The sequence below is a fragment of the Excalfactoria chinensis genome, chromosome 3 (genome assembly GCF_039878825.1).
Source record: "Excalfactoria chinensis isolate bCotChi1 chromosome 3, bCotChi1.hap2, whole genome shotgun sequence".
NCBI lineage: Eukaryota > Metazoa > Chordata > Aves > Galliformes > Phasianidae > Excalfactoria > Excalfactoria chinensis.
The window spans coordinates 4,996,264-5,020,301 of record NC_092827.1 but is presented as its reverse complement, the minus strand read 5'-3'; the positions used below and the strand labels follow the sequence as shown (position 1 = coordinate 5,020,301).

The window sequence follows — 24,038 nt, the reverse complement described above, 5'->3', positions numbered from 1 at the left end:
CAGCGGCGTTTCATGAGGAAGCAAAGCCTGCTGCTACAGAGCAGAAAACACTGCATTCCTGCACCACTTCTCCTCAGTGCCCCTATAGCAGAAGAGAACAGCAGCAAACAAACCAGAGGCTGCTCCCACCAACCCTGATCTCTTGTGCTACCACAGGTACCCCCCCAGTCGTAGGCTGGCACACACCCCCAGAGCCCTGCAAGCAACACAGCTGGGTGGTTAGACTAGCCATGCTCAGCCCGGCATGCTCAGCCATCACCCCAACTCACCGTATGGTGATCTCAAAGATCTGGTTGAGCTTGCTCTGCAGCAGCGTCGCCTGTAACACACACAGAAGCTGTATCAGCGTGGATGCACCCCAGGAACAACAGCAATGCAAACAAGGACACACATCCCATCAGCCTTCCCAGTTCACCAGAGAAAAGAAGAAGGTGGCCTCACCAAATTCAGAGCTGAACGGCCACCATCCCCAACTGAGCCTATGTGGGGATTTAGAGCCGCAGCTTCAACTCACCCGGGCGCCACAGTGAGCAGCAATCTCCTCAAATGGGGCTTTCTGAAATTTCTCCACCACTTGTCGCCTCCGCTCTCGTTCTTGCTCTTCCACAGCAACGCTGTCTACTGAAGCAAAGGGGAAACGGCTCTCAGCTGCTCCCTTCAGCATGGATCACCCACAATACGTCCCCAACCCATAGCAGACAGCACGGATTTGAGCATCACTAGTAAGCCAAGCAGAAGGTCTTCAGTGCCTGAATCTGGGACCTGCCTCCCAGGAACACCCAAGAGACAAAGCTACCTGGGTGCAATGTCACCATGGCAAAAGCACTGTGGATCCATCCATCCATAGCATACACAGGGGTGATCGGACCCACGCATCACCCACCCATATTCAAACATGTCAGCCTCCACCTCTCTCTATTACCTACTTACCTATTGCCTTCTTCAGTGTCTCATATGTGATCTCTTCAGCTGGTGCTCTCTAGAGGAAGAGGAAAAGCAGATGATGGCTTCAGTGTTCAGCACAAGACAGTGTTTTGGAATCACAGCAACCGAGAATCAGTGCCTGTGTTCTTGAACTGAAACACAGCCTGTCCATAACATACAGGTACATCCTTCCTGCCAACCTGTATTTTTAACATGCTTTTTCAGGTTGGACCACCCTGGCCTCAGACCTCCCCAAAGGCAACTAAGGAATCTTGATAGTGGGAAAATAAAGGAGGAAGTTTTTCCTCCAGAGGGTGGTGACGCACTGGAACAGGTTGCCCAAGGAGGCTGTGGATGCCCCATCCCTGCAGGCATTCAAGGCCAGGCTGGATGTGGCTCTGGGCAGCCTGGGCTGCTGGTTGGCAACCCTGCACACAGCAGGGGGTTGGAACTGGATGATCTTTAAGGTTCTTTTCAACCCAGGCCATTCTGTGATTCTATGATAGGTTTGCCACCCAAACAAGCAGCCTGAGATCCTTCTAGATGTGTAGCCCTGCATCAAAGGAATGATGCAGTCTCTTCAGCTCAGGTGTAACTCAGTACCTGCTCTCGCTCAGGACTGTTTCTAGACTCCACTTCAACCTGCAGGGAAATGGTCTCGCCAATGCTCTTCCTCTTGGATAAGCGATCTTCATCTAGGGAAAACCAGGACGGATAAGTCGATTTCCTGCCATTCCTCCAACTCCAGAACTGCCCCATGTCTCATCTCCAGTGTGGCAATGCCCAGCTATTCACTCCAATTCACCCAGCCCAGCACAACTAAGAACTGAGGCTTTGTGACACCATCAGTCCAGCCCACCGTGCATCTGACAACCCCCAGGAATCTCCTGACTGTTTCTCTAATGCTGCACCTCTGAGGAAAGGCAGAAAAACAACAGACCCACATGTAGCACAAGAACTTCACGTTCCCATTACTGCATAGAATGTTTCCCTCCCCCTGGTTCTCCAGTTGACCACAGGGTGGCACATACCAGTCAGCTGGGGGACATAAGGTGTGCTGAGCCGGTCTGCATTGTAACCACTGCCACCCAGCACTTCACTGATCTTGCTCTGCCAGAAGAAGACCTCCGGGCCCAGGCGGTCAAGGCTCTTGCTTAACCTATGAGGATGGAAAACAACAGCTACATCTTCTTTGCTTAGGAAACGACACCAGAAGGGAGAGGGTTTCCAGCCCCTTTCAGTCAGAAAGAGAGGGCTCATATGGCTTTCCTTAGCGCCGTCAGAGTTGGATACATCATATTATTGAGACCAGTGAGTTAAGGAAGGTGATTCTCCCCCTTTCTCTCATGAGATCCCACCTGCAGCACTGTATGCAAGTCTGGGGCCCCCAACATAAGGACACGGACCTGCTAGAGGGCACAAGGATGCTAAGAGGGCTGGGGCACCTCTCCTGTAGGAACAGGCTGCAGGTATTCAGACTGGAGGAAAAAAAAGACTCTGAGGACTTACTGCAGCTTCCCAGTACTTAGAGGATCCTGCAAGAAAGGTGGAGAGGGACTCTTTTACGGGGGGGTGGGGAGTGTACTGACAACAGGATGAGGATAACAGCGTTAAACTAGAAGAAGGTACGTTTAGATGAGATATTACAAAGAAATTTCTTATTACAAGCATGGTGAGGCACTGGAATATGCTGTCCCAAGAAGTAGTGGATGCTCCATCCCTGGAGGTGCTCTAAGGCAAGGCTGAATGGGGCTTTGGGCAATCTGGTGCAGTTGGAAGCATAACTGCTCATGGCAGGGGTTGGATTGGGATGGGCTTCAAAGTCCAACCTGAGTGATTCTATGATCTCTTCCTAATCAAAGCACTTTAGGAGGAGAAACGCAGACAAGCACAAGCAAACAGAAGGTAGATAAACTCTTTACCACTCATGCTCCTACAAATGCGAAATCCTTGGGATCAGGTTGTGGGGAAGAGGATGTTTCCAGCATGGGGGCTTACCTGGGTCTCTCCACAAACACATCTTCAGGGAGCAGATAAGGAGCTTCCTTCTGTCGCATCTGAATGACCTGCAGAAGGCAAGCAAGGAGTCAGGCTCAACCTTCACAGGCAGCCAGGCAGGCTGCAGCAGACAAGGCCTCAGCACCCACCCCAAGCCCTCGCACCTCGTGGATGTGCTGGCAGAAGGTGGGCACTGTGATGAGCTGACTGATGAGGTTCAGGTAAGCCGCACCAAGGGCAAAGAGAGCACAGCGGTTGTATGCTGTCAAGTTGTCTTCGTTGATCTGGGCTATCTCCTGCAGCAGAGACAAAGCCCCGTGTGATGGGGATAGGCAAGGTCCCAGGGTGGTACCCCATCCACTGCTGCCCACAAACATCCCAGCTTCTGGAGCAAGGGGCTGGGGCATTTCAGAAGCTGTCAGGCTGACCAGGATCTCTTCCCCACTGTGCTAATCTGATCCCACTGTGGCAGGAGAAGCCCACAGGTGAGGAACTTGTATCCCCTTGTTCAGAGACCCCAACTCCAAAAACCAACAACAAACAAACAAAAAAGCCCTTCCCAGAGGTTCCTTCAGTTCTTCTATTGCCTCTTCCCAAGTACAGACCAGCTCTGGAGAGATGATGCCAGGTAAGATGCCAAGGAAAGGGCCCTCACCCAGCAGGCCAGGTGTCCCATTGGCCTTTTGGCACTGAGCCCCAGCAGCACACTCAGCTTCCCATTCACCTACCTGCACTGCCAGCACCAGGCGGATGAGGTCCACTACGACCTCCTCATTAGCCAGCTCAATGCTGATGAGCACCAACATGCTGTAGAGAGCCTCATAGTGAGCCTGGATGTTGCTCTCCTCCTTGCATATCAGGTAGATGTGCCGGAAGAGCTGCTGGCTGTGCTGCAGGAACAGAGAGGGATGCGATCACCTTCTAAGCATCCTCTACAGGGAACATTACTATCAACACGAAAGGAAAAACAAAAAAGCAGCAGGGCCCAGCATAGGGGTTCTCATCCATGCACTAAGGAACATGGGGAGGGGGCACCAGGAGGTCCGATAGTAGAGCCCAGGACAGGCAAATACTGCTCACAGCATCAAGCCCAGGGAAAAGATGCTCCTGTTGCAGCAGCGTCATAGAAATAACAGCTCAGACCACAGCAGAGAAATAAAGACCTGAGCCATACTGCTGGAGAGCAAGGCATGGGATAGGGCTGGGAACACACTGGTGCAAGGGAAATGTAGCTCTTCCACTGCTTTCAATGCAGGGACACCTTCAGGTTCAGTGGCCTTACTGCATGTCTGCAGTGTGGCTTGGGGAAACCAAGGTACTGTTCACACACAGGTGTGCATAAGGACAGCTTGACCCAGACTCTGACACTACCTTCTTCATGAAGACAGTATCTTGGCGAGAGCATTTTTCCACTTTCAGCTTGAGGACTGAGATGTCGCTGATGGTGCTGCAAGGAAAGGCCAAGGGGAAGGGAAAACTCAGACACCAGAGAAAGGATTTGCAATCCCCATACGCCAGCAGAGCTGCTGGCCAGGAACAAGCCACTGGGAGGAACCAAGGGGGAGAAGCTGAAGGTTGGTTTTAGAACCCATCTGAGCAATCCAGATCATCGAGAGAGCTAAATCACTATAGGATTTCAAGAAAGTTGCACTCGGGAATACGAAGGCAAATTGACAAAGAAGCGTGCATGCAGAGTAGATGAGCAGGACCACAGCAAACCCCATGGAGATATTGCCATGTGGGATTCATCACCTTCTTCCGATTTAGCTTCATTCCTCTCCAGAGTAAGGCTAGCTAAATGCAGCGCAGCAATGCCAGTGCCCAGCAGGCCTGTCTGTGGGGATGCAATGCAGTCGATGAACCCACTCGAGGAGGTCACTGCTCCTGCACATCCTCCTGGTATCACTGTCTGCCTAACCACAGTTATCCTCAGCAGGGTGGTCCCACATCCCTCTGGGCACAGCCTCTCAGAGACACCCCCCCATCCATCTGTCTCCTAGCAGACCTCTCACCTGCAGCATTACATCACCCCAGGACTGGTACGATATTTAATAAGGTCCCAAAGCCTGCAGGCACTCTCAGCCTAACAGATCTCCCTCCCAAGCCTGCTCTGTGGGGTCTGTCAGCCTCAGCCCTGCTGGGGATCCCGAGGCACACACCTGATGGTAGAGAACTTCTGCCGGTTGTCATGGCGATCAATGAAGCTGATGAGGATCTCAAGGACAAAGAGGCGAATCTCAGCATCCTCCATGAGGGCTGCAGAGAGCAGCCTGTCCAGGAAGGCGCTGGGAAGTGCTGTGAGCATGTTACTGCACTGGAAGCCCACGGAGACCTGTGAGCATCAATTAAAAAGGGAGGCAACACCACAGCGTCACTTGGGTTAAAACACACCAAGAACAGGGAAATGTGGGCAGAGAAAACTAAGTACAGTTTCAGCTCTTGCTAAACCACCCCAGGGGAGAGAGATCCTGAGCTCAAGTCAGGTCTCCATGCCAGCAGCTGTCTTTGGTCACAGGTCTTAAAGGGGTTGGATGCTGCTGCAGGGATAGTGACACGTTCATACCTGTAGGAGGGACTTGAGGAGCATTATCTGTGTCAGCCGATTTCGGTTCTCCCTGCCAAGGAGAAAAGAAACAACTGGTAAAATCTGGGTGAAAACAGAAACAATCCTCCTTTGTGCTCAAAGGACAGAAAAGCCTCAGCAAGGGCAAGACCTGTTTCCTGAGTCATTACTGCACACGGCTGTCAAAGTCCTCAGGAAATGAGCACCAGATTTAACAGCAGCAAAAGCGTTGCTAAAGGAAAGCTGCCCCAGCTGAACAGTTTGTGGAGCCCCATGTGTCTCACACCATGCAATACAAGACTGAACATGGGCACCAGGAATTACCCCCACATCAGTGAGGAGCAGAGCGTGTCTCCTGTCAGGCAGCGTGTCTCTCCCATCAGAAATGAGTGGGAGCAACCGGGCCCATACTTTGCAAATAAATATAGCATGAAAATCTGTTTGCTCCTTACCTACATGTTTCAGTGCTGATACCCTCGCTCCAAATAGCTCTCAAACTCTGTTCCCACACTTCTCAAGTAATTATGTTGTTTGGGTGCTTTCCTTTCCCTCTCTCTTCCTCCACAGCCAGTTATATATACCGCCTACTACTCAGTGTCAATAAAAGCTTGGAGGCAGCTCACAGGGGCCACACACAGAGTGAGGAGGTAGCAGTGAGCTCTTGGTCCCCACAAAGCCAAAAATGAGCTCTTCAGAAGCCAGGGCCAGCAGCCACCTCGCTGACCTGACCATCACATCTGAAGTCACTCCTCTAAATATCATTCCTTTTTCCCTGCTCCATTTTGGATGACACCTCAGGACTGAGCTTCTCACCCTAATCTCTCAGCAGGAGCCCAAAGAAGAGGAAAGTTCAATTGCAGCAGCAGTAGCTGTAAACGCCTTAGTGCATCGGTGTTTCAAAAGGCCTCAAATACTTGCCCTTGTCATCATATTTGCAGCACGCAGCAAAGCAAAGCATCTCATGTTGCTCAGCTTCCCTTGGTCTTTGGTGGAAGCCCTTGATGCCCAGCCTTTCTAATAATGTACCCATATCCCACCCTGTCTTTATGTCTCACTCTACCACCTCAAGGAGCTCCCCTGCACTTTCCATCTTGTGTTCAAAGCCTTTTATCTGGATGCATGGGACAGCTGGAGGAAAACAAGAGCAGGGTTAGGAAGAGGAGGGAGAAAAGTACCCACACTCACCCAGCTTTGCCAGCCTCGATGGACTGCTGTGAGGATGGCAGAGGAACCTTGTTCATGATGAAGGCCATCACCTCGGACTGCTGGTAAGTGGGAAGTGTGCTGGCAAAGGACCCTGTGGGCACAAGAGTGCACTGGCAGTGTGTGAGGAACAGTGACCACCCACAGGTCACGGCACCCTGGGAAGCATTTGGTACTGCCATGTTCCAAGCCAGCTGCTGGGCTCATAGCCAGGCTTGAATAGTAAAAGGCCTTGCTGGATCCAGTACCTGCAGGCAACTTTCCCTTTAGAGGGATTCAAGAGCCATCAAAATGCCACCTGGAAGGAACAGCCCTAAGCCCAGACAAAGAGAGGCAGAGATGCCAAGCCCTCCCTTTACACCCCCTGTTTTTGATGCATCTCCATCCTCATCAACTCAAGCAGGCTCACACCTGCCCTTTCCCTTCTCCTCTCCTTCCTTCTTCAAGGAAGCCTGGAAGAAGCACAACAGCCTCCACATGGCAACTCTGCTGGGATCAATGGGGTTGCAATGGCACCTGTTGATAACCCACGTGCTGCAATGGATAAATCTCATTTCCCATTGCTGCTTTTAGGATGAGAGCAATTTTATTATGCCCTGAACCACCCTAAGATGCAGAAGCAGAAACCTACCACATGGGAGGCCACCCACCAGCACAGCCCACACCTACAGCAGGCACTGCAAGACACCCCACCTATGGTTTTAATGACAGCCTCCTGGAACATCCTCTCCTCGTGCTCTTTGATGATCTTGGTGCTGACACCGGTGATGCAGTTGTAGCTCCCCGTCAGCGCGTAGTCGATGCTGAGTCGCAGCTGCCTCAGCAAGGTGTTAAACACCTCCAGCACCGTGGGGCCTGGGATGATGAGAAGGGAGAGATGGGAGATATGGGGATCAGTGTTTTTTGCCCCATAGAGATGGAGCCTGTAATTTCCCCAGGGGTGGTGTCATTGTTGCCTCCTACTACCTGTGTAAAGAGACTGAAAGCCAGATGTAGAGATTTAACCCTACCAGTTCCCCCAGTCAAGACAGGAGAGAAGTGGTCTTCCAGTGCCAACGTGAGCTCAACGTATTTATAGCAAGCTCCAGAAAAAGAGCCCTGAAAATCCCTTTGCCCCCCCAACGTGGAGGTGAGGGCTTCCATTGCATTCAGCTGCCTAAACTTAGGCAGCTGCACGTGGGCGTTGCAGCTCCCATCTCAGACAGCTGAACGTGGGCGTTGTGCTCGGGTGCACTGAAATGGCACCAAACAGATCCCCAGCACTCCTGGGTGCTCCGAAGCAGATCCCCCACACTCTGGAATTCAGCTCAAACCTTCAGCAGCTGAAATAAAAAGGTGACAGGATGGATGGAGGACAGATCTATGCACTTACCAACAGATCCGGAGGCTGCAATCACTGCTGCTTCTGAGAGGACCTCCACGATGCCTGCACGTACAGTGGCTGCACTCTTGCTGTTGGCATCCAGGTGGCCAAGAAGCTGTTGGATCACGAGATGGGAGTGCTGGGGCTGGAAGGAGAGAGTGAATAACAGTGAGGGTGCCACATGTAAGAAGCGATGATCCATTTCTGTATCACACACAGCTAATGGGGACGCGTGCCTAGCTATATCAAAAGCCCTTGCCTGACTCTTTCCAGCACATCTCCGGATGCAAAATGAAAGAGGGCAGCAAGAGGAAGTCTGTTTTACAAGAATGAGCAAGAGCTTGGAGCCATTTGCACAGGAAAAAGAAATGATCTAAAAGAGCTGTTGAGATCTAAGGAAATAACAATGATTAATCCTGAGGATTTCAGGGAGCAGGGTCCTGCTGAGTTATTGTGACCCTACACCTCCACTATGCATTAAAAGGATTTGATAAAATCTAGTAGTACTATAAAGGGTTTTAGGCAGTTTACAGGATTAGAAACATGAAACAAAAGTGGGGGATGGCAATCTGCTTGTCAGTATATTGGTTCTCCAAGCTACGGCTTGGCTGGATCCAAAAGTGAAGTAAAATCATGAGGGGGAGAAGTCTGGAAGTCCAGGGGCTGCCCCAGCAAAGTGAGAGCAGAGTAGGAAGAAAGCACCATGCTTGACAGCATGCAGTGACCCACACAAAGAGAAAGAGAATGGACCATTTGGGAATAGCCTAAACTGCATCTCCATGGCCAGAGATACCAATGAAGAGTCTGGCAGGCCTGTTCCTATCAAAGGACAGAGATACTGGGCAGAAGGCATCCTCGTGATACCTGGTTTGCCCAGAGCATTTTTAAACCCAAATACTGCCTCTCCTTTCCTGCAGGGTAGGGAGGGAGGTTGGGTTGATTTCTACAGCAGTGATCTGGAAAGAGGCAGCTTTTTAACTAAGTCCAACTGCTTCCTTTGAGTGTTTCACAGCACATTCCTAGTCCATCTGATTCAGCAAGGCTTTGGTTTATGCTGAGAGGGAAGCAATCTCTCCCAGGACTGAGACACAGGCTCAATGCACAGCATGCTAAACCATGCACAGCTGTCACACAGACAGTCTAAGCTGTATTAGATATTTAAGGCCCTCAGCCCACACTGCCATGCATCTCAATGGTGCCCATTTGGGGACATGCTCAAGGGCCTGCTCTAAGTGCTCATAACAGCACTGTCAGGATGCAGCAGTGCAGCAGCTGCTCTGACTCAGCTCAGCCATAGACACAGACTTGGGTGCTCCCGGGCATGCACACATGTCCCCAGATGGTTCCAAAGGCCAGAAATCCCACCAGCTTCCCACCTGAATTGAGTACATGATGATCCTGAAGCAGCGGGTGGCAAAGATCTTCGGCTCCCAGAGCGAGTGATTATCCAGGTGGCTGGGGAGAGGTGGAAATAGAGCAGATGGTAACTGTGTCCTCAAGCAATGCAGCAGTGCAAACCAGCACCAATAGCAGGGACAGCCAGGAGCAGAATGGAGTGAGTGCTGCACGTGAGAGCAGGGATACAAACCATTCTCTGAGGTGACTTTTCTCAGCGACAGCTATCTACCCAAAGCTACCTTCATTCAAAAACAAGAGCTGAAACCCAGTTCCTACCTACCAGCACCTTGCCAAGTGCAGACAGAAGACCTCTAACCTTCACCCCAGCTCTGAACCACAACTGGTTGTTTCTCTGTGCCTCGGTGCCCTTGTGCCAAAATCAAAGGATGCACAACTTACATGAGAACAGGTGTGATGGCGTTCTTGATGTTGCCGTACGCCGCCCGGCCCAGCAGCTCCCGCAGACACCTCTCTGCCAGCTCTGTGGGACTCTCCTTCTCCTTCTCAGTGGCTTGCAGCGGGGAGGGGGAGCGGCTGTGAAAGCAGAGGAGGGTGATGAGAGTGGAGCTGAACGTGCTGCAGCAGTGCGGGAGAAGAGGCACAGAGCCCACTCGGGGCGGGACAGAGCTAAATGTTTGTGGCATCTGCCTGTACCTCTCATTGCACAAGGCCACGGGCTGCCCCTCTCACAGCCTGCAGCCACCCCACAGCAGCCATATGTCACCCTGCCAGGCAGATGGGGTAGCTCCATTGCAGCAGAGCTCAGGGATAATGCACTGTTGGATTTGAGCCAGGCCAGAGGGCAGCACAGGTGCACAGATGGCCCCATTCATAGCTCCATGCAGCAGAAACAGCCCTCACATCCCTCATTCCAGTCCGGAGGATTGTGGAGCTCAGTGCTTATCAGCAAGGATGCAGGGCATAACATCCTTCCAGCACAGACACAACCTCTCGTGGGAGGACAAAGCAAAGCAGTCAGTACAGCACAGCACAAATCACCCTGAACTCACACATCCCAGTGGGCATCCACCCCCCGCCCCCTTTTCCACACTTGGGCTCTTTGGCATTGCAGAAACACGGCAAATGTTTTTTTCCACTTCAGTGCTTCGGTTTACAAGAGAAATGGGAAATGTAACTGGCCAAAAGTCATCTTCCCAGGACTGATACATCTCTCCTAACCTTCAAAAGGAAAATCCCAGGAGGAATCCATGCCTGTTTCTCCACAAAATGCTTCTCAGTTAACTAACTCCCCTTCAAACACTCATCTGGCAGGAAGTCATGCTTGAAGAATGGAAGGATGGGGAGCAAAGCTGTATTTCAGCTCCCCCTCATTCTTCTTGCTGAGCTTCAAACTGATTGCATAGGTAGCATTTAAGCAGGAATCTTTGCAGAGGTCAGCCCACTGAACAGACAGCTCAGAGCCTTTGCAAAGAGAACACAACTTAACCGCATGGACAGTGCTGAGAGCTCTCTTCTTCACAAGAGTGATACTGCCCTGCAGTGGCCAAGATAGCAATAACCTTCACAGCGCTGGATAACAAGCAGAGCCCCTGCCATCTGCACCACCCTTCAAGGAGGACTCTTGCAGGCTTTCTCTGACTATCCACAGCCTTTTTCACATGAGATGCAGGCACAGCACAACCCTCAGTGTCTCTCCCCTGTAAAACCTGGCTGAAAACAGCTGCTGGCAGAGCACGTGGGCCACAGCAGCAGTGAGCACTCACCTTTCAGCCTCCTCCACGTGCTGTAAGTTGAAGAGCAACGAGGGCACAATTTTGTCCATGTGCTGAGGGTCCCAAATGTTGGCTTGAAGTTCATCATTCACCGTCTTCCTCACTACCCCTTGCAGGCCTTTAATGCCAGACATCCGGATCCTGGGGAACAAATTAACAGCAAAATATTATTTCTCTCTGTGTATTACTTTACATTTACATACACATATATATGTGGGTGAAATTGTTGAAGAAGCTGAAGAGAAGGCACCGATTTCTGCACTCTTAGAGGCGCTCGCACAGATGACACCCAAGACCCGGCCTGGTATGCCCCAAAGCAATCATTCCACTTTGCATCCCAATGAGACTTAGCTTCCCATAAAGCGACAGACACAAGCAGGAAAGGCTCTGAACCAGCTTAAATCGTTCTGGCAGCAGCAGCAGGCTTCCATCCACCATCCTCACTGGGAAAGCCCCAGGCAAGCTGCAGCCACATGCTAACCAACCTTGAGAGGTGGCACTAGCAAGCCTGGCCTCTCCAAAGGGTTGGTATTGGCTCCAGCATCACGGATGCTCTTGCTGTTTCCTCTGTTCCTAGCAGCCACACTGCTAAGCTGTGTCCACAGGGATGCTGGGTACCAAGGAAACCCAGATGCAGTTTGACACCTTTGTCTTTTCTCTGTCCAAATATCCTGACTCTGCTCTAATCAACAACGGAGCCATCAATAACAATCCCTGTACACAGCAGGATTCCCAGCTCTGAAACCAGCCTCTCAACACCAATAGCTGGTGCCTGAGAAAGACAGTGTGTGCCTATCTTCAGAAACAAGTGCATTAAATAATCTGCTCTGAGCTTTCTTCCCTAACAGGGTTTTTTGCTGTTGTTTATTTTTCCCTTCGCAGGCAATTTTCTTATTGCAGGCAATAATATGATTGTAACACAGTTCTTGAGGAATGACCACTGAGCAAGACTAAGGTCATAGGAAAGCAATGCCCTCCTTTTTAATTACATGAGTGGCAGAATTTCCCTCTTCTGGCCTTCAACACAACTTAGCCAGTGTCACTCATGTCCTAAAAATCAAGTGGAAATGATGAGCCATCTGCATTACTTCCTTATGAAGGAAAAAAGCTACCTTCAAGTCTGGGAGGAGGCTGGAAGTTCCCAGAGAGGAACCTCCGTGAGGAGTGGAAAACCTCAAGGGTTCACCTCTCTGCAATGAAACTGACCTGGCACTGCAGCCCCAGGAACAGCAGGCTTTGCTGAAGTGCTGCCTGATACCATGGTTGTCTCTGACAGCAATCACCTCCCGTGCACAGCTTCCTGGCAAGAGCCATGGCTGTTACCACAGTGTACTGAGCCTCACAGGGATGCATAGGACCATTCCAAGTGCTGGGTCTGTTTAAATACATCACTAAAAGACCTGGATTTGGCAGCAGTAAACAACATTAATCTGTCTGCTTTAGTTCTAATTAATCCTCTTGGGGTACATTTCCCATCACAATACAGCAAGTCAGTCCTCAGTGCTGTCTAGGGATGTAGCCACCTTCCAACGTGGAAAATAACAGATCACAGCTGCAGGAGGCAGCTCCTGAGTGAATATTGATTCTGCTAATAATGGGCTTCTTCCCACTATCATCGCTCCTTTTGGGACCGGGATCATTTCCTTGCCTCCAACTCTGAGCTCTTTCAATCTGTGGGATGCAGCCCTGCAGCAAAGGGGAAGAATGCTTCAAGATGCAGAGGCAGCTCAGTGATGGGCAGGTTTTATCTGTCCACATTTTGCCCAAAGACAAGTGTATTGTGTCCAAGGGTGCATATCCTCTTGTCCTGCCATTGGCCATAGTATGAGCAAGTCAATGCCTGAACAGAGCTGGCCCTGCTGTCAGAATAAAAAATGCAAACCATCTTTTCTCACACACATTCAATGCTGCACACAACAACCCACACAGAACTAGAAGCTGGATACGTGCTGCACTGCATTTTCTATGCCTCTGTTTCATCCTCCCATACAGTCAGCAGGACTTAATGTTTGGAAAATCATCGTAGAATAGACCTACTTATCATAGAATGTCCTGGGTTGAAAAGGACCACAATGATCATCCGGTTTCAACCCCCTTGCTGTGTGCAGGGTCACCAACCACCAGACCAGGCTGCCCAGAGCCACATCCAGCCTGGCCTTGAATGCCTCCAAGGATATATAGGAAGCAGCCATTTTTGAAACCTGAGTGTATACAGCTCTGGATAGTCACTGCACATCTCCATCACAGCACAAAACAACTGGTCCCTGCAGCCTGTATCCAACCTGCCACCAAAAGCAGGCATTTCTCCAGGAAAGACAAAAGCTTGAAGCAGAACAAAAGCCCCCACCCCACTCCAGCATGTCTGCAGTGCCAGCAAAGCCAGAGAGGCTGCTGGCATTCACTTGTGGCACTCACTTAGTCCGGATCTCCAGGTCATCGTGGCTAGAGTGGCACATCTCACTGAAGCGGGAGACAAAGAAGTCATAGCTGCGGTGGTAAGATGGGGTGTCCTCCTCAATGTTGGCAAACTTCACAAACTGGGAGAGAAGAAACGGAGCGTCAGCACAGAGGGCACAACAAAGCCTTAAAATACCTCTCCAATCATCTGCAGGTTCTGGCAGTGTAACACAGGGCTCTGCTGCAGCAAGCTGACGTGAAGGCAGCGTGACGTTCCCCAAATGCAGCTACTAAGGTGACAATGGCCCTGGAAATGACAATGAAGAAACAAAGTGTGAGTGAGTTCTTAACAGTCCTGGCTTGCAGCACTGGCAACCCAAGGTCCTGTCGTTCCCTTCCAGCTTGGCCATGCCAAGTGGTGCAGAGCCTGCCAGCAAAGCCAGCTCACCAACAGACCTGACTTTCGCTTTACAGCTTTCAAGGAGAAAGTTAAGGAGCAGGAAAGGACAACTATGTGTTCAAGCTTTCTTCTGAAATCAGAAACTTATTCACAAAGAGAGAGGAACAAAGAGTCAGGCAGGAAGGGGAAGCTTTGGTTCATCTAGTCACACTGACAGGGGAAAACAAAAAGGAGAAAAATAAATAAAACATCTGTAGCACAAAAATGGCCACAAAATCCAAGGCTTGAACACGCAGAGAAAGCATGGACAGAGGCTGTATTCATGCAACAGCAACTGGCATTGGGAATGGATGAGGTCTACCTTTGGCCTGAGACAAGAAGTGTGCCACCAAGTCCTCATGCTTTATCCTCCCACTTAGAACATGGGGCATAAGAAGCTGCTAGCAGAGATCTGAGCAGTAAAATCTGCTGGTTGCTCCTGTGCTGCTCACATATCAGCAGGCTGGGAAAGCTGAGGTCACTGGAAGGAGCACACAAGGAAGGGAGAGGATGCCTGTGCTTCAAGCAATCCCCCAAACCCCTCCAGCTACTAACAGCAGCACCAAGAGAACAGTGCCACTGCATTCAAGCCCAGAAGCTGCTCACTAGAAACACTCTCTTGCCAGGATAGGAAACCAGCCAAGAAACACAAAGGAGCCCTTAGGAAACATCCAAGCTCTGACCCCACAGCAGAGGTGGAAGATTCAGCTGCACACACCTACCTGCCCTCCAAGCAGGATGTCTCCTGTTGTGGGCACATGCTCACACTGCATGGAGGACCTCTTCTGCCAGACAGAGATGCTGCATTACAATGTGGTGCTGATGCTAGTCACTTCCAGAGGCACAACACAAAGCTCTGCAGCTGCACAGAGCAATTCCACATCAATGAAGCAAGCTCCAACTCCACGGGCAGCCTTTCTTCTCTTTCCTGCTTTCCACATTTGCTGTTGGACAGCAGGTAAAAGGCCCACTGGTACCTCTGCAGCTGACAAAGGCAGCTCACCCATCCCAGCATACCACTTGGCACTGAGGGACAGGCACCGATCAGCATGCACCCACCGTGCAGGGCTATTAATAACGTCAGCTGCAAAGGCTGGCTCTGTGTGAGCAAAGAAGATGGATCAGCCCTGCCAGGAACTGTTCCCAGAGCACAGGGACCAGCTCTGACTGATCAGCTCCTCTTACTCACCAGAAAAATGCAGGGCTGTTATATAAGAAACCTCTGTACCAGGCAAAGCACAAAGTGGGTTTTTTTTTAGCTCATGGCAACTCCACGTGCAGCCGGAGGCGAGGGTGGGATGCAGAATAAGGAGCAGTAATGGGGCTCTTCACAGCAGCTCCTGGGATAGCAGCCCCAACTGCCCCATGGCTGAGAAGAGGCACAAAATAAAGGAAGGAAATGGCACATCTTGGACAGAGGTGGATGGCAGCATTCCCAGGCAGCTGCCAGGCACAGCAAGCCCCACACGTCTCTGTCCTCAGGAGAAAGATGTCTCTGCATGGTGCCACCCTGCCTGGTGACACCACATGTGGCACAGCATTCACATCTGCCAACTCAGCCCTCACTGAGTCCATTCTCAGCCTGAAGCCTCTGGCAGGGCCAAAGCTTGCAAAAAGCAGCTGAGAACAGAGAGAATTGAGCCTTGATGCCTCCCTGCTCTGCCAGCATCTCCTGACACTTTCAGAACTCTGCCGCTTGCTCACAGACTATTGCATTTCTCTAAGATTCGGCTGCCCTACAAGGGTGCTGTACCATGGGGGAGATGCCCACCCTAGTCCCATTGCCAACCTGTGCCCCATGGTGCATGGAAGCAGTACGAGACACACACACACAAAAGACCCAACGCTGGCAGACTGCTGGGCTGGCAGGAAAGAAGGCAGCAAACCTTCAGAGATGGAGCATGTTTTCAGCAACAGATTTCACACAGAGTGTGGCAATGCAGCCCAGGTAAAAAGCTGCTCCCTGTCTATCTGTCACCACCAAAACAACCAAAAACACTGAAATATAGCACTACATCAGGGGGCAGGAGCAGCTCTCTTACAAAGACAAGCTAAGGCAAGTCAGGCTTGTTCATCCCAGAGGAAAGAAGGCTCTGAGGAGACCTCCCTGTTGCTTCCCAGTACTTAAAGGGAGCTTAGAAACAAGAGGAGACTGACTTTTTACAGAGGCAGATAGTGATGGAATAAAGTAATTCCATGATTCTATGATTTAGGATAGATATCAGGAGGAAATGTTTCATTCAGAGGGTGGTGAGGTACGGGTTGCACAGAGAAGCACCATCTGGAGGTGCCCAAGGTCAGGCAACCAGCCCATGGAAGGTTTGGGGCTGGACAGGCTTTAAGATCCCTTCCAGCCTAAATCACTGTATGGTTCTTTGATTCTATTTCTGCTGTGGCTTGAAGGGATGTTGAGTTGGACTCAAGGCTCCCGTGATTGAAGCCAAGTTCCAACCAAGATGCAGCTGCGATGAGCAGGGAGCAAGCATGGGGGAAATGCAAGGAGCGCAGCTACCCTAGAGATACAGAGCAATGGCTGGGAAGGGATAACGCTGCTATCTATAAATATATCAGACATAAATACATCAGAAGAGGAACATCAAGGAGGGGGAAGAGCTGCTTAAATGAAAAATCAACACTGGTTTGAGAGGGGGAAAAAAAAGGATAAAATATGAATGACATTGAGCTGGAAATTAGATGGTTCCTACCCAAAGCAGGGAGATTGCCCAGCAGCCTTCTAACAAGGATGAGAAAACAAAGTGGATTTAAGCTGCCGTTCCATATGTTCACCCTGGGGATTATATGATGACAGGACACTGGATTTTCGCTGCCACCCGCTGCCTCCAGCACTGAGCCCTGGGAATGAGCCCCATCCAGCACAGAGCTGCACATCCCTGCAAGGAGTGAGACGTGTCCAAGGAGAGATTTCACGCGGTGAGAATGACTCACTTGGAGCAGGTTTCTATAAACAACCTCCTCCCGCCTTTGCCATCAGCTCCGTTATTGTGAAGACTGCTTGAGACAGCACCCTCTAATTAAGCAAGAAGCCTAAGGCGCATTCCTCATTAGCGGATACAGGAAGAAGCGTTTCATTATCATTACTCATTTCTCTAGAAAAGCCCACAAGGTTTTGGTGCTGTTTGCCCTCTGGACACCGTCGTACTCCAGAAAAGGAAAGACAAAGCCACTAAACATCATTCTCAATCTGGACTCCTCATTACAGCATCCACCACTGATTGTTGACCACAGTGGAAACCACACTGAAGAAACAGTTCCTCCTGCTTGAGGATGTTGGTTGGGCTTGGAACCCTGATTCATAAAACAGGGTTGGAAGGGACTTTAAAGCCCACCCAGCTGCAACCCCTTCCTTCAGGCTGGTTGCCACCCAAAAGCTTAGGCTGCATCCAGCCTGGCTTTGAGTACTTCTAGGGATGGGGATGGGGAACCCACAACCTCTCTGGGCAGTCCATGCCAGCACCTCCCCACTCCAGGTGAAAAACTTCCCTCTAACCTCCAACCTAAAGTCTCCTCTCTTTGAGTTTAAAACTGAAGCCTCTGCTGGGCATCATGAGACCCTACAGCAAGGGCTTAGGGGATGAGCAAGGAGATACTACATGTATTCGAGGGCAGAGTTGCACTACAGCACTGGGTGTTCTCTTAGCAAGAGAACCAGCTGCTTGCCACAGAGCTGGATCCAGGTGGCTCTGGAACATGTCAAGAGACAGAGAGTGCAAGTAGCACAGAGCTCAGGCCATGCTTGGGTACCAAGGGATGATGGTGCTGCTTGCAGATCCTGCTCCCTTCACAAGGGGCATTCCAAGGTAGTCCCTGCAGCATATCTAGAGCTTACAGCAACATGCCAGAATGCTACAGCAAGCTACTGTAGGCAGAAAGCAGTTGGTTTCCACCAAGTCATCAGTCCTCCTGCTCCTCCAAGAGCTGGGGATTAATAGGTTTGCTGATGGGCAGCTCACGTTGCTTTCAGCTGGGAGCAATTAGCTGCCAGGCAGAAAGGGTTGTGAAAGGTCTCCACTTCACCACCCCTGCCTCAGCAGAGGTATTTATAGCCAAGTGCCTGGAACTGTGCTGACTCCTGAGGGAGAGGAGCACAGTGGGATGCAGTGCTGCCTGACCAGGAGGTACTATCAAGAACTAATACCATCCCTTTGACTGCCACACTTAGGGTTAAGGTTCAGCTGTCCTTATGTTTCCCAGACACTCAAGAGAGCATCTGCCTTAGCCCACCCTCCTGTCCAAAGGACAATTAGCTCCACTTCAACCTTTAAAAGCAGTGAGAACAGATGCTGCTTGCACAAGACAAGCTTCTGGGTGCTGTCAGAGCCCTCGGAAGCCCAGGTGTCAGGTATACCCAGACCTACCAGTAAAAGCCAGCAAAGAGCAAGCTGTCTCACTAGCAGAAAGGCAATGCACAAGCAACCAGGGTCAGCACTTTGGAAGCCACGAGGGTGTCATGTCATTCATTGATGCTTCTCTTTTTCCACTCATCTGATAGCTGTGACTGACAGACTCCTGGTCTGGCTGAGCCATTTATTGCAAGTTACAGCTCCGACTAAGCCAGGCCTTTTATGAGCATGAAGAGCTCCTAAAATCCCTAGGGATCACCTCCTAAGTTGGTCTATTGTCTGAAACTGCTGACAGCCCCCCCATGTCCTGTAGATTTTTAGGAAAAGATAAATTCAAGAGCAGGAGAGCACGACAGTAGAGGTTACAGACCAGTAATAGGTCCCAAAGAGCAAACAGGAGAAATACACGGCACAGCTAAGGGCTCAGTCACCTCACATGTGGCAGGACACACATCTTAAATCCTTACCTGCAGCCATTCCCCATCCTTTCCCAATGGGGATTCCCAACAACATGCAGGCACGGGGTGACAGGCAATGTATAAAGCAAAGGACCAGGTTGGCAGGGTGCTGCTAACTCCCCCTGCACTGCTACTCACTGAGTTGGTCCCCAGGATCTGTAGGTTGGGCTTCTCTGACTCCAGCAGCTTCGCTACCATCTTCAGGAAGCTCTCCACAAAGAGATTGATGCTTTGGCAGTGACAGGCCATGAGGAGTTGGTCCAGGGCCTCCATGGCAATACACACATACCTGGGAGCAGTCAAAAGCCAGGATCATTCCTCAGCAGCAGAATGGACGTGGACCCACAGCCCTCCCTCTTCTTCCCCCACACCCAAACCACCCAAGTGCTCACCAGTAAAGCCAGCCTTATGCTAATTTCCTGCCCTGGCCAAGCCAACAGCAAAAAAAATTACTTCCTAAATAGCCTTGGGAGATTTTCAGACGGAGGTGAATGCTCCCAGTATCTTGCCTTCTATGGAAGACTAACCTGCCCAAGGACTGGGGCTGACAGCAACGCTTGCATCTCTCCACCACTGGGAAAGGGGGGTCCCTCCTATAAGTTTCCATTGCCCTGAGCTGGTCTTTTTGCCCTGTGAGGGAGTGCTGGGACAAAGTAGGCTACCCCAACATGGCTATACTCGCATCACTGCAGAAGTCCCTTGGGTGAGCAGTGTTTCCTCCAGCAGAAGTTGGCAATCCATGTCTTACTCCCAAACCTCCTCCAGGGATAGAGCTTTTGGTCACTCAGTCTTGGCTGTGTGTGCTACACAGGGACAAGAGAAGCCCAGAACCAAGTCCAAAGAGAGGATGTCCTCACGACAGGTCCCTGGGCCTTTCAGGGGGTATTTCTGAACACAGCACATTTCTTCTGCCATCCCTCCTGACCAAGATGAGCTGGTTACAGCTCACCGCAGACCTCCTTCCAGCAGCTGGCTTCTCCACAAGCTGTCACAGCGTGTCTTCCAGGCTATTCATTAAATCATTCCTGCCACGTTCGTGCCTCTAGAGGAAGTTGGAAAAGCTCATGCCCAGTGATAAATCTCACTCGGGTGCCCATTACGGAGGTGGCGACTGATTACACAGCTATTGCGGAATTTGTCGGGTGTCACTTCATGTTTCCAAGACAAATTGGACTGGTTGCTCAGGGGAAGTCAGCTGTTTGCAGGCTGGTCCTGCAGCACTTCCTCATGAACAATGCAGCAGCCTCGTGCCATGACCACACAGACCTTCAGCTGTTAGTTGTCCCCTCTGTGCACAAAACCCAGTGGAGAAGGAAACCCTGACCTCCAAGTGCTGTGAGTAAGCATTCATTGCAGTTAGAGGTTCCCAAAACGCATTCATAAGACATGGTGATTTCAGTCTCATGGCCCCAGCTCCTCTTGCATGATCTGTGAGGTACCCAAACATATGATATCGATCCAATGCCAACACACCGAGAGGAAAACAAGCTTTATAGCTCCTTACCACTTCCCTTTATCTCCATATCTTTGTATCACAGTGGCTAGAATCAAGCTCAGATCTCCTGCCACAGCCAAGGTAGTAAGAGGTGGCAAGCGCAGATTTCTCTGTATCACGCACAAATTGTCCTTTGACCTCAATTTCACGCTCCAACTCCTTGCCATAGCCAGACCTGCAGCAGCTACCAGCTTGTGCTGAAGGGTGAAGCCTTAAAGCAGCAAAGCAGCTCACTGCAACAAGTTCATGACAACAAGGCAGGCAGGAGCTGCCCATCAGCCCTGCCTGCACATTGAAGGGCAGCTAGAGAGGAAAGCAGCTCTCTCAAGGGAAAGGATAAGCCCCCAACTTCCAGATTCCAGCTGGTAATGACAGCAAGACTGATTCCTTTTCCCTGGAAACAGTGAAATCTGGTTTCATTCCTGAGCAGGTCCTTTGGTGTCAAATCTTCAGGTACCATTACAGCTCTTCCAGACACTGAATATGAGAAGCCTGGATCCATGAAGTTTCTAACCATCTGTCAAACTGGGCTAAAACTGGCCCGAAGGGAAAAAAAGTGTGGAGAGATAACAAAGAGAAAAATAACAGCATGAAGCATCAACCTCCCTTCTCAAAGGAAACAAGGCTTCCAAAAGGGAAAAGCTGCACCGGGGAAATAACAGAATATCCCAAACTGGAAGGGACCCACAAAGATTGTCAAATCCAACTCTGGACTCTGCACAAATTCAATCCATGTTTCTGAGGGCTTCTTGAACATTAACAGGCTGCAAACTCAAACACTTCCTCCTTTAGCAACAAAAGGTAATAAGAGGACAACACCCAACAGGCCTGAATACAAGGCTGTCTTCACCTCAAATGCAGAAGACAGGCACCCATGAGCTCAGCTGCTCCTTCAGAGCCCAGCTCTGGTGTCTTGCAGTGGAACAAGCCCTGCTGCTGATGCTGGCCTATAAATAAAAAGTTTATCCAAACCTATTTCAGGCATTTCAAAGTTAGGCTTTGAAAATTAGCCCGCCCTTCAACCCAATTAAATGCCTATATGCACAAGCAGGTGGGGATGGAATATATCCCCCCTGCCAAAGCTTGTCATTAGATGTCAAAAGTCTTTGAAAAACCTTTCTTTTCCTAACATAGCAAGCAGAGCCTGTTAACAGCAGAACCTCAGACATAGCTTTGAATGTCCTGTCACTCCCGATGACGGGTGATGGAACGCGAGGCTTTGAAGGTTTTCCAACTCCAACACTTCTCAGGCAGGCTGCTGGCTTCTCTTCCCCCAGGATAAAAGGCAGGCTGAAGTTCACACTACAAAGCTGAGCCACGTTTTGTCTGCTGTGACTTTGTTCAGGAGACAACAAGAATCAATCCGGGAGCTATTTCAAAGGGAAGGAGCCCTCCCATGCTCCCCCAGTGTTTCTAACCAGGGCAGTCAGCTAGTTCCAGGTGGGTACTGCTCTCCCTGCAGTAAATACAGCAAAGCCATGCAGGGAGGTAAGATGAAGGGAATGGGGCCCAGACAGGACCACATAAGGTAAGCCAGACAGAGCAAAAACAGCAATCTTCATCCAGCCCAAGCTATCTACATCATGTGCTCTCCTGGAAAGTATCACACTACCTTCATCCCTAGTCCCACACTGTGGCTCAACAGAGATATGCATGGGGTACAGCACATCCAAACCTAGTGAGCCACATACAGGGCCACTCCAACTAGCTGTTTGTCCATATCTAAGACATACAGATCTAAAAGAGCCACCGTGGGCTTGTAATGGCCAGGAGGATGCTACAGGCTCCTCACCATGGCCTAGAAGAAATTAATGTGGCTGAAACAACCTCCCAGCCCTTACCCATATCTGTGCCGGCTCACATCTCTGATAAGCCGCTCAGAGAGATAAGCACCGATGCGATCCAGCTTCTCTGGGGCAGACAGGGCGTAGAATGTCAGCTTTTCCATGTTGGTCTTCACCAACCCATCCTGAAAGAAAGCAATGCAGGGTGTCAAGGCCTCACAACCAAAGCAAGCATCAGCAGCATCTTTGCAGTAAACCATGGCAGTGATGTCAGATGGCTGGAGCACCCCAGCCACCTCCTTACACTTCCCCATGTCTTGTACAGTAGTGAATGCTTAAGAGAATTGCATTTGGCACCAGCTTAGTGCTCTCTGACCTGCTACAGCCAGCAAGCAGTGGTGCAAATCACACACCACAAATGTAATGTGAACCACTTCGCCAATGCCCCCACAACACTTGGGGACAGCAGCAGACAGGGACATCAGCACCTCTGATCTCCTGAGACCAAACAAGCTGCCAGCCCCTAATCCCCATGTAGCCTTGATCAGCCTTGCTGTCAGCTCCACAATAAAAAAAGCACTCATCACCTTCCTGGGCAATCCCAGCCCTGCTGCCCTCAGTAAGGAGAGCCAGAAGCCCCTCTGCCACTGCCTTAGCTGTGAAATGGTGACAAAGAAGCCAGATCTGGGATGCTCTAGGAGCAGCCGGCAGCCTCCCAGGAACTATTTCTGGGCAGGTCACTGAATTCTTTACTCAGAGTGTGGTAAAACTCTGCTGCCCAGAGAAGCTGTGGGTGCCCTGTCCCTGGAGATGCTCAAGACCAGGCTGGACAGGGCTTTGGGCAGCATGATCCAGTGGCTAGCAATCAGCCCACAGCAGGGAGTTACTGCTGATCTCTGATCCAAGCCATTATGGAATTCTATGATTTTATGAACCCGAGATGTAGTTGTGTCATAGCTCAAAGGAGCACAGATGCTTTGGAGCACGAAGCAGCACCTCACTTACCTCCGGATCCTCGGGGAAGATGTTGTCAACAAGCCTTTTGTAGCGAGGACGCAGGGCACCACAGCAGCCACACACACCTGGAAAGAGGAGGCAGCCGGTCAGTGGGGATATAACGCTCAGCTTCAGGGCAAAGCCCTGCATGGAGATGACCTTGGTATGAAATATACGCCTGGATTTGGTGGCACCAAATTGCAACATGTGGAAGAGCACAGGGTACCGAGCTGATGACAAGCCTGAGATTTGCAGCCCGAAGAACAAAAAAGCCAGGAAGAAAACTGCAGCTGAGAGGCAGGGAATTAGATGTTGATTAGCATCATCTATTTATAACAGGGTTATCTGCTTCTCTCACCCAAGAAAGTAGCCCCTTTAGTTCCCCTCCAAGTCTGGTGCCTCTGTATCTCACAAGAATGTGTTCCACAGGTTCTCAGCCAAGGAAACACAACTCATGCAGTGCTCCCCACGGAGCCAGAAGGGACAAAGACAACACTAGTGAAAGCAAGACATAAAAGGAAGATGGGATATCTTCTCTAAGGCTGTGAAAATGCACTTTCCTGTTTGCAATCCCAAAGCTGGGCTGTTCAACACCTTCGACTGTCCTCCTGTGCACCAGCCTCTTGGTGTCCCACAGTGGTAGGACAGCTGGACCACTTTACAACTAGCCCAGAACACAGCGCTCAGCAAACAGGAACATCTTGAGGTGGAAGCACTCAGAACTAGGAGCACGAGCCAGTGGTTATCACACGCAGCCGAAGTCACCCAGATGATCTTCTTGGAGCTGCCCCAGATGTCACATCAGGAGGAGGCCGGTGTCAGTCACCCCCAAAGCACCACCAGCCTTAACAAGCTCAGGGAAGCGTGAGTAATTCAGGGTGGCTATTAGCAACTGCTGCTGAGAAGCAAAAGCTTGGGGACAAAGG

At 50.6% G+C, this 24,038-nt stretch overlaps 1 protein-coding gene across 7 annotated transcripts in view; it reads right to left on the bottom strand.

Moving 5' to 3' along the window:
- EFR3B (EFR3 homolog B) overlaps nt 1-24,038 on the bottom strand; it is a 35,803-nt gene that overhangs the window by 2,435 nt on the left and 9,330 nt on the right. For 3 of the 7 annotated variants that reach the window (XM_072330703.1, XM_072330705.1, XM_072330701.1), the window contains exons 2-22: nt 23,122-23,198; nt 22,174-22,301; nt 18,976-19,126; nt 13,598-13,719; nt 11,174-11,323; nt 9,849-9,983; nt 9,428-9,506; nt 8,061-8,196; nt 7,382-7,543; nt 6,671-6,782; nt 5,486-5,537; nt 5,082-5,254; nt 4,294-4,369; nt 3,651-3,812; nt 3,087-3,218; nt 2,923-2,990; nt 1,956-2,083; nt 1,528-1,619; nt 931-979; nt 515-621; nt 270-319 (exon numbers count right to left, since the gene is read on the bottom strand). In XM_072330703.1, the coding sequence (XP_072186804.1) occupies nt 270-319; nt 515-621; nt 931-979; nt 1,528-1,619; nt 1,956-2,083; nt 2,923-2,990; nt 3,087-3,218; nt 3,651-3,812; nt 4,294-4,369; nt 5,082-5,254; nt 5,486-5,537; nt 6,671-6,782; nt 7,382-7,543; nt 8,061-8,196; nt 9,428-9,506; nt 9,849-9,983; nt 11,174-11,323; nt 13,598-13,719; nt 18,976-19,126; nt 22,174-22,301; nt 23,122-23,198 (2,341 nt within the window). Of the gene's footprint in view, nt 1-269; nt 320-514; nt 622-930; nt 980-1,527; nt 1,620-1,955; nt 2,084-2,922; nt 2,991-3,086; nt 3,219-3,650; nt 3,813-4,293; nt 4,370-5,081; nt 5,255-5,485; nt 5,538-6,670; nt 6,783-7,381; nt 7,544-8,060; nt 8,197-9,427; nt 9,507-9,848; nt 9,984-11,173; nt 11,324-13,597; nt 13,720-14,740; nt 15,047-18,975; nt 19,127-22,173; nt 22,302-23,121; nt 23,199-24,038 lie in introns of those variants that run through there. The other 4 variants (XM_072330704.1, XM_072330706.1, XM_072330702.1 and 1 more) reach the window with 2 other exon arrangements.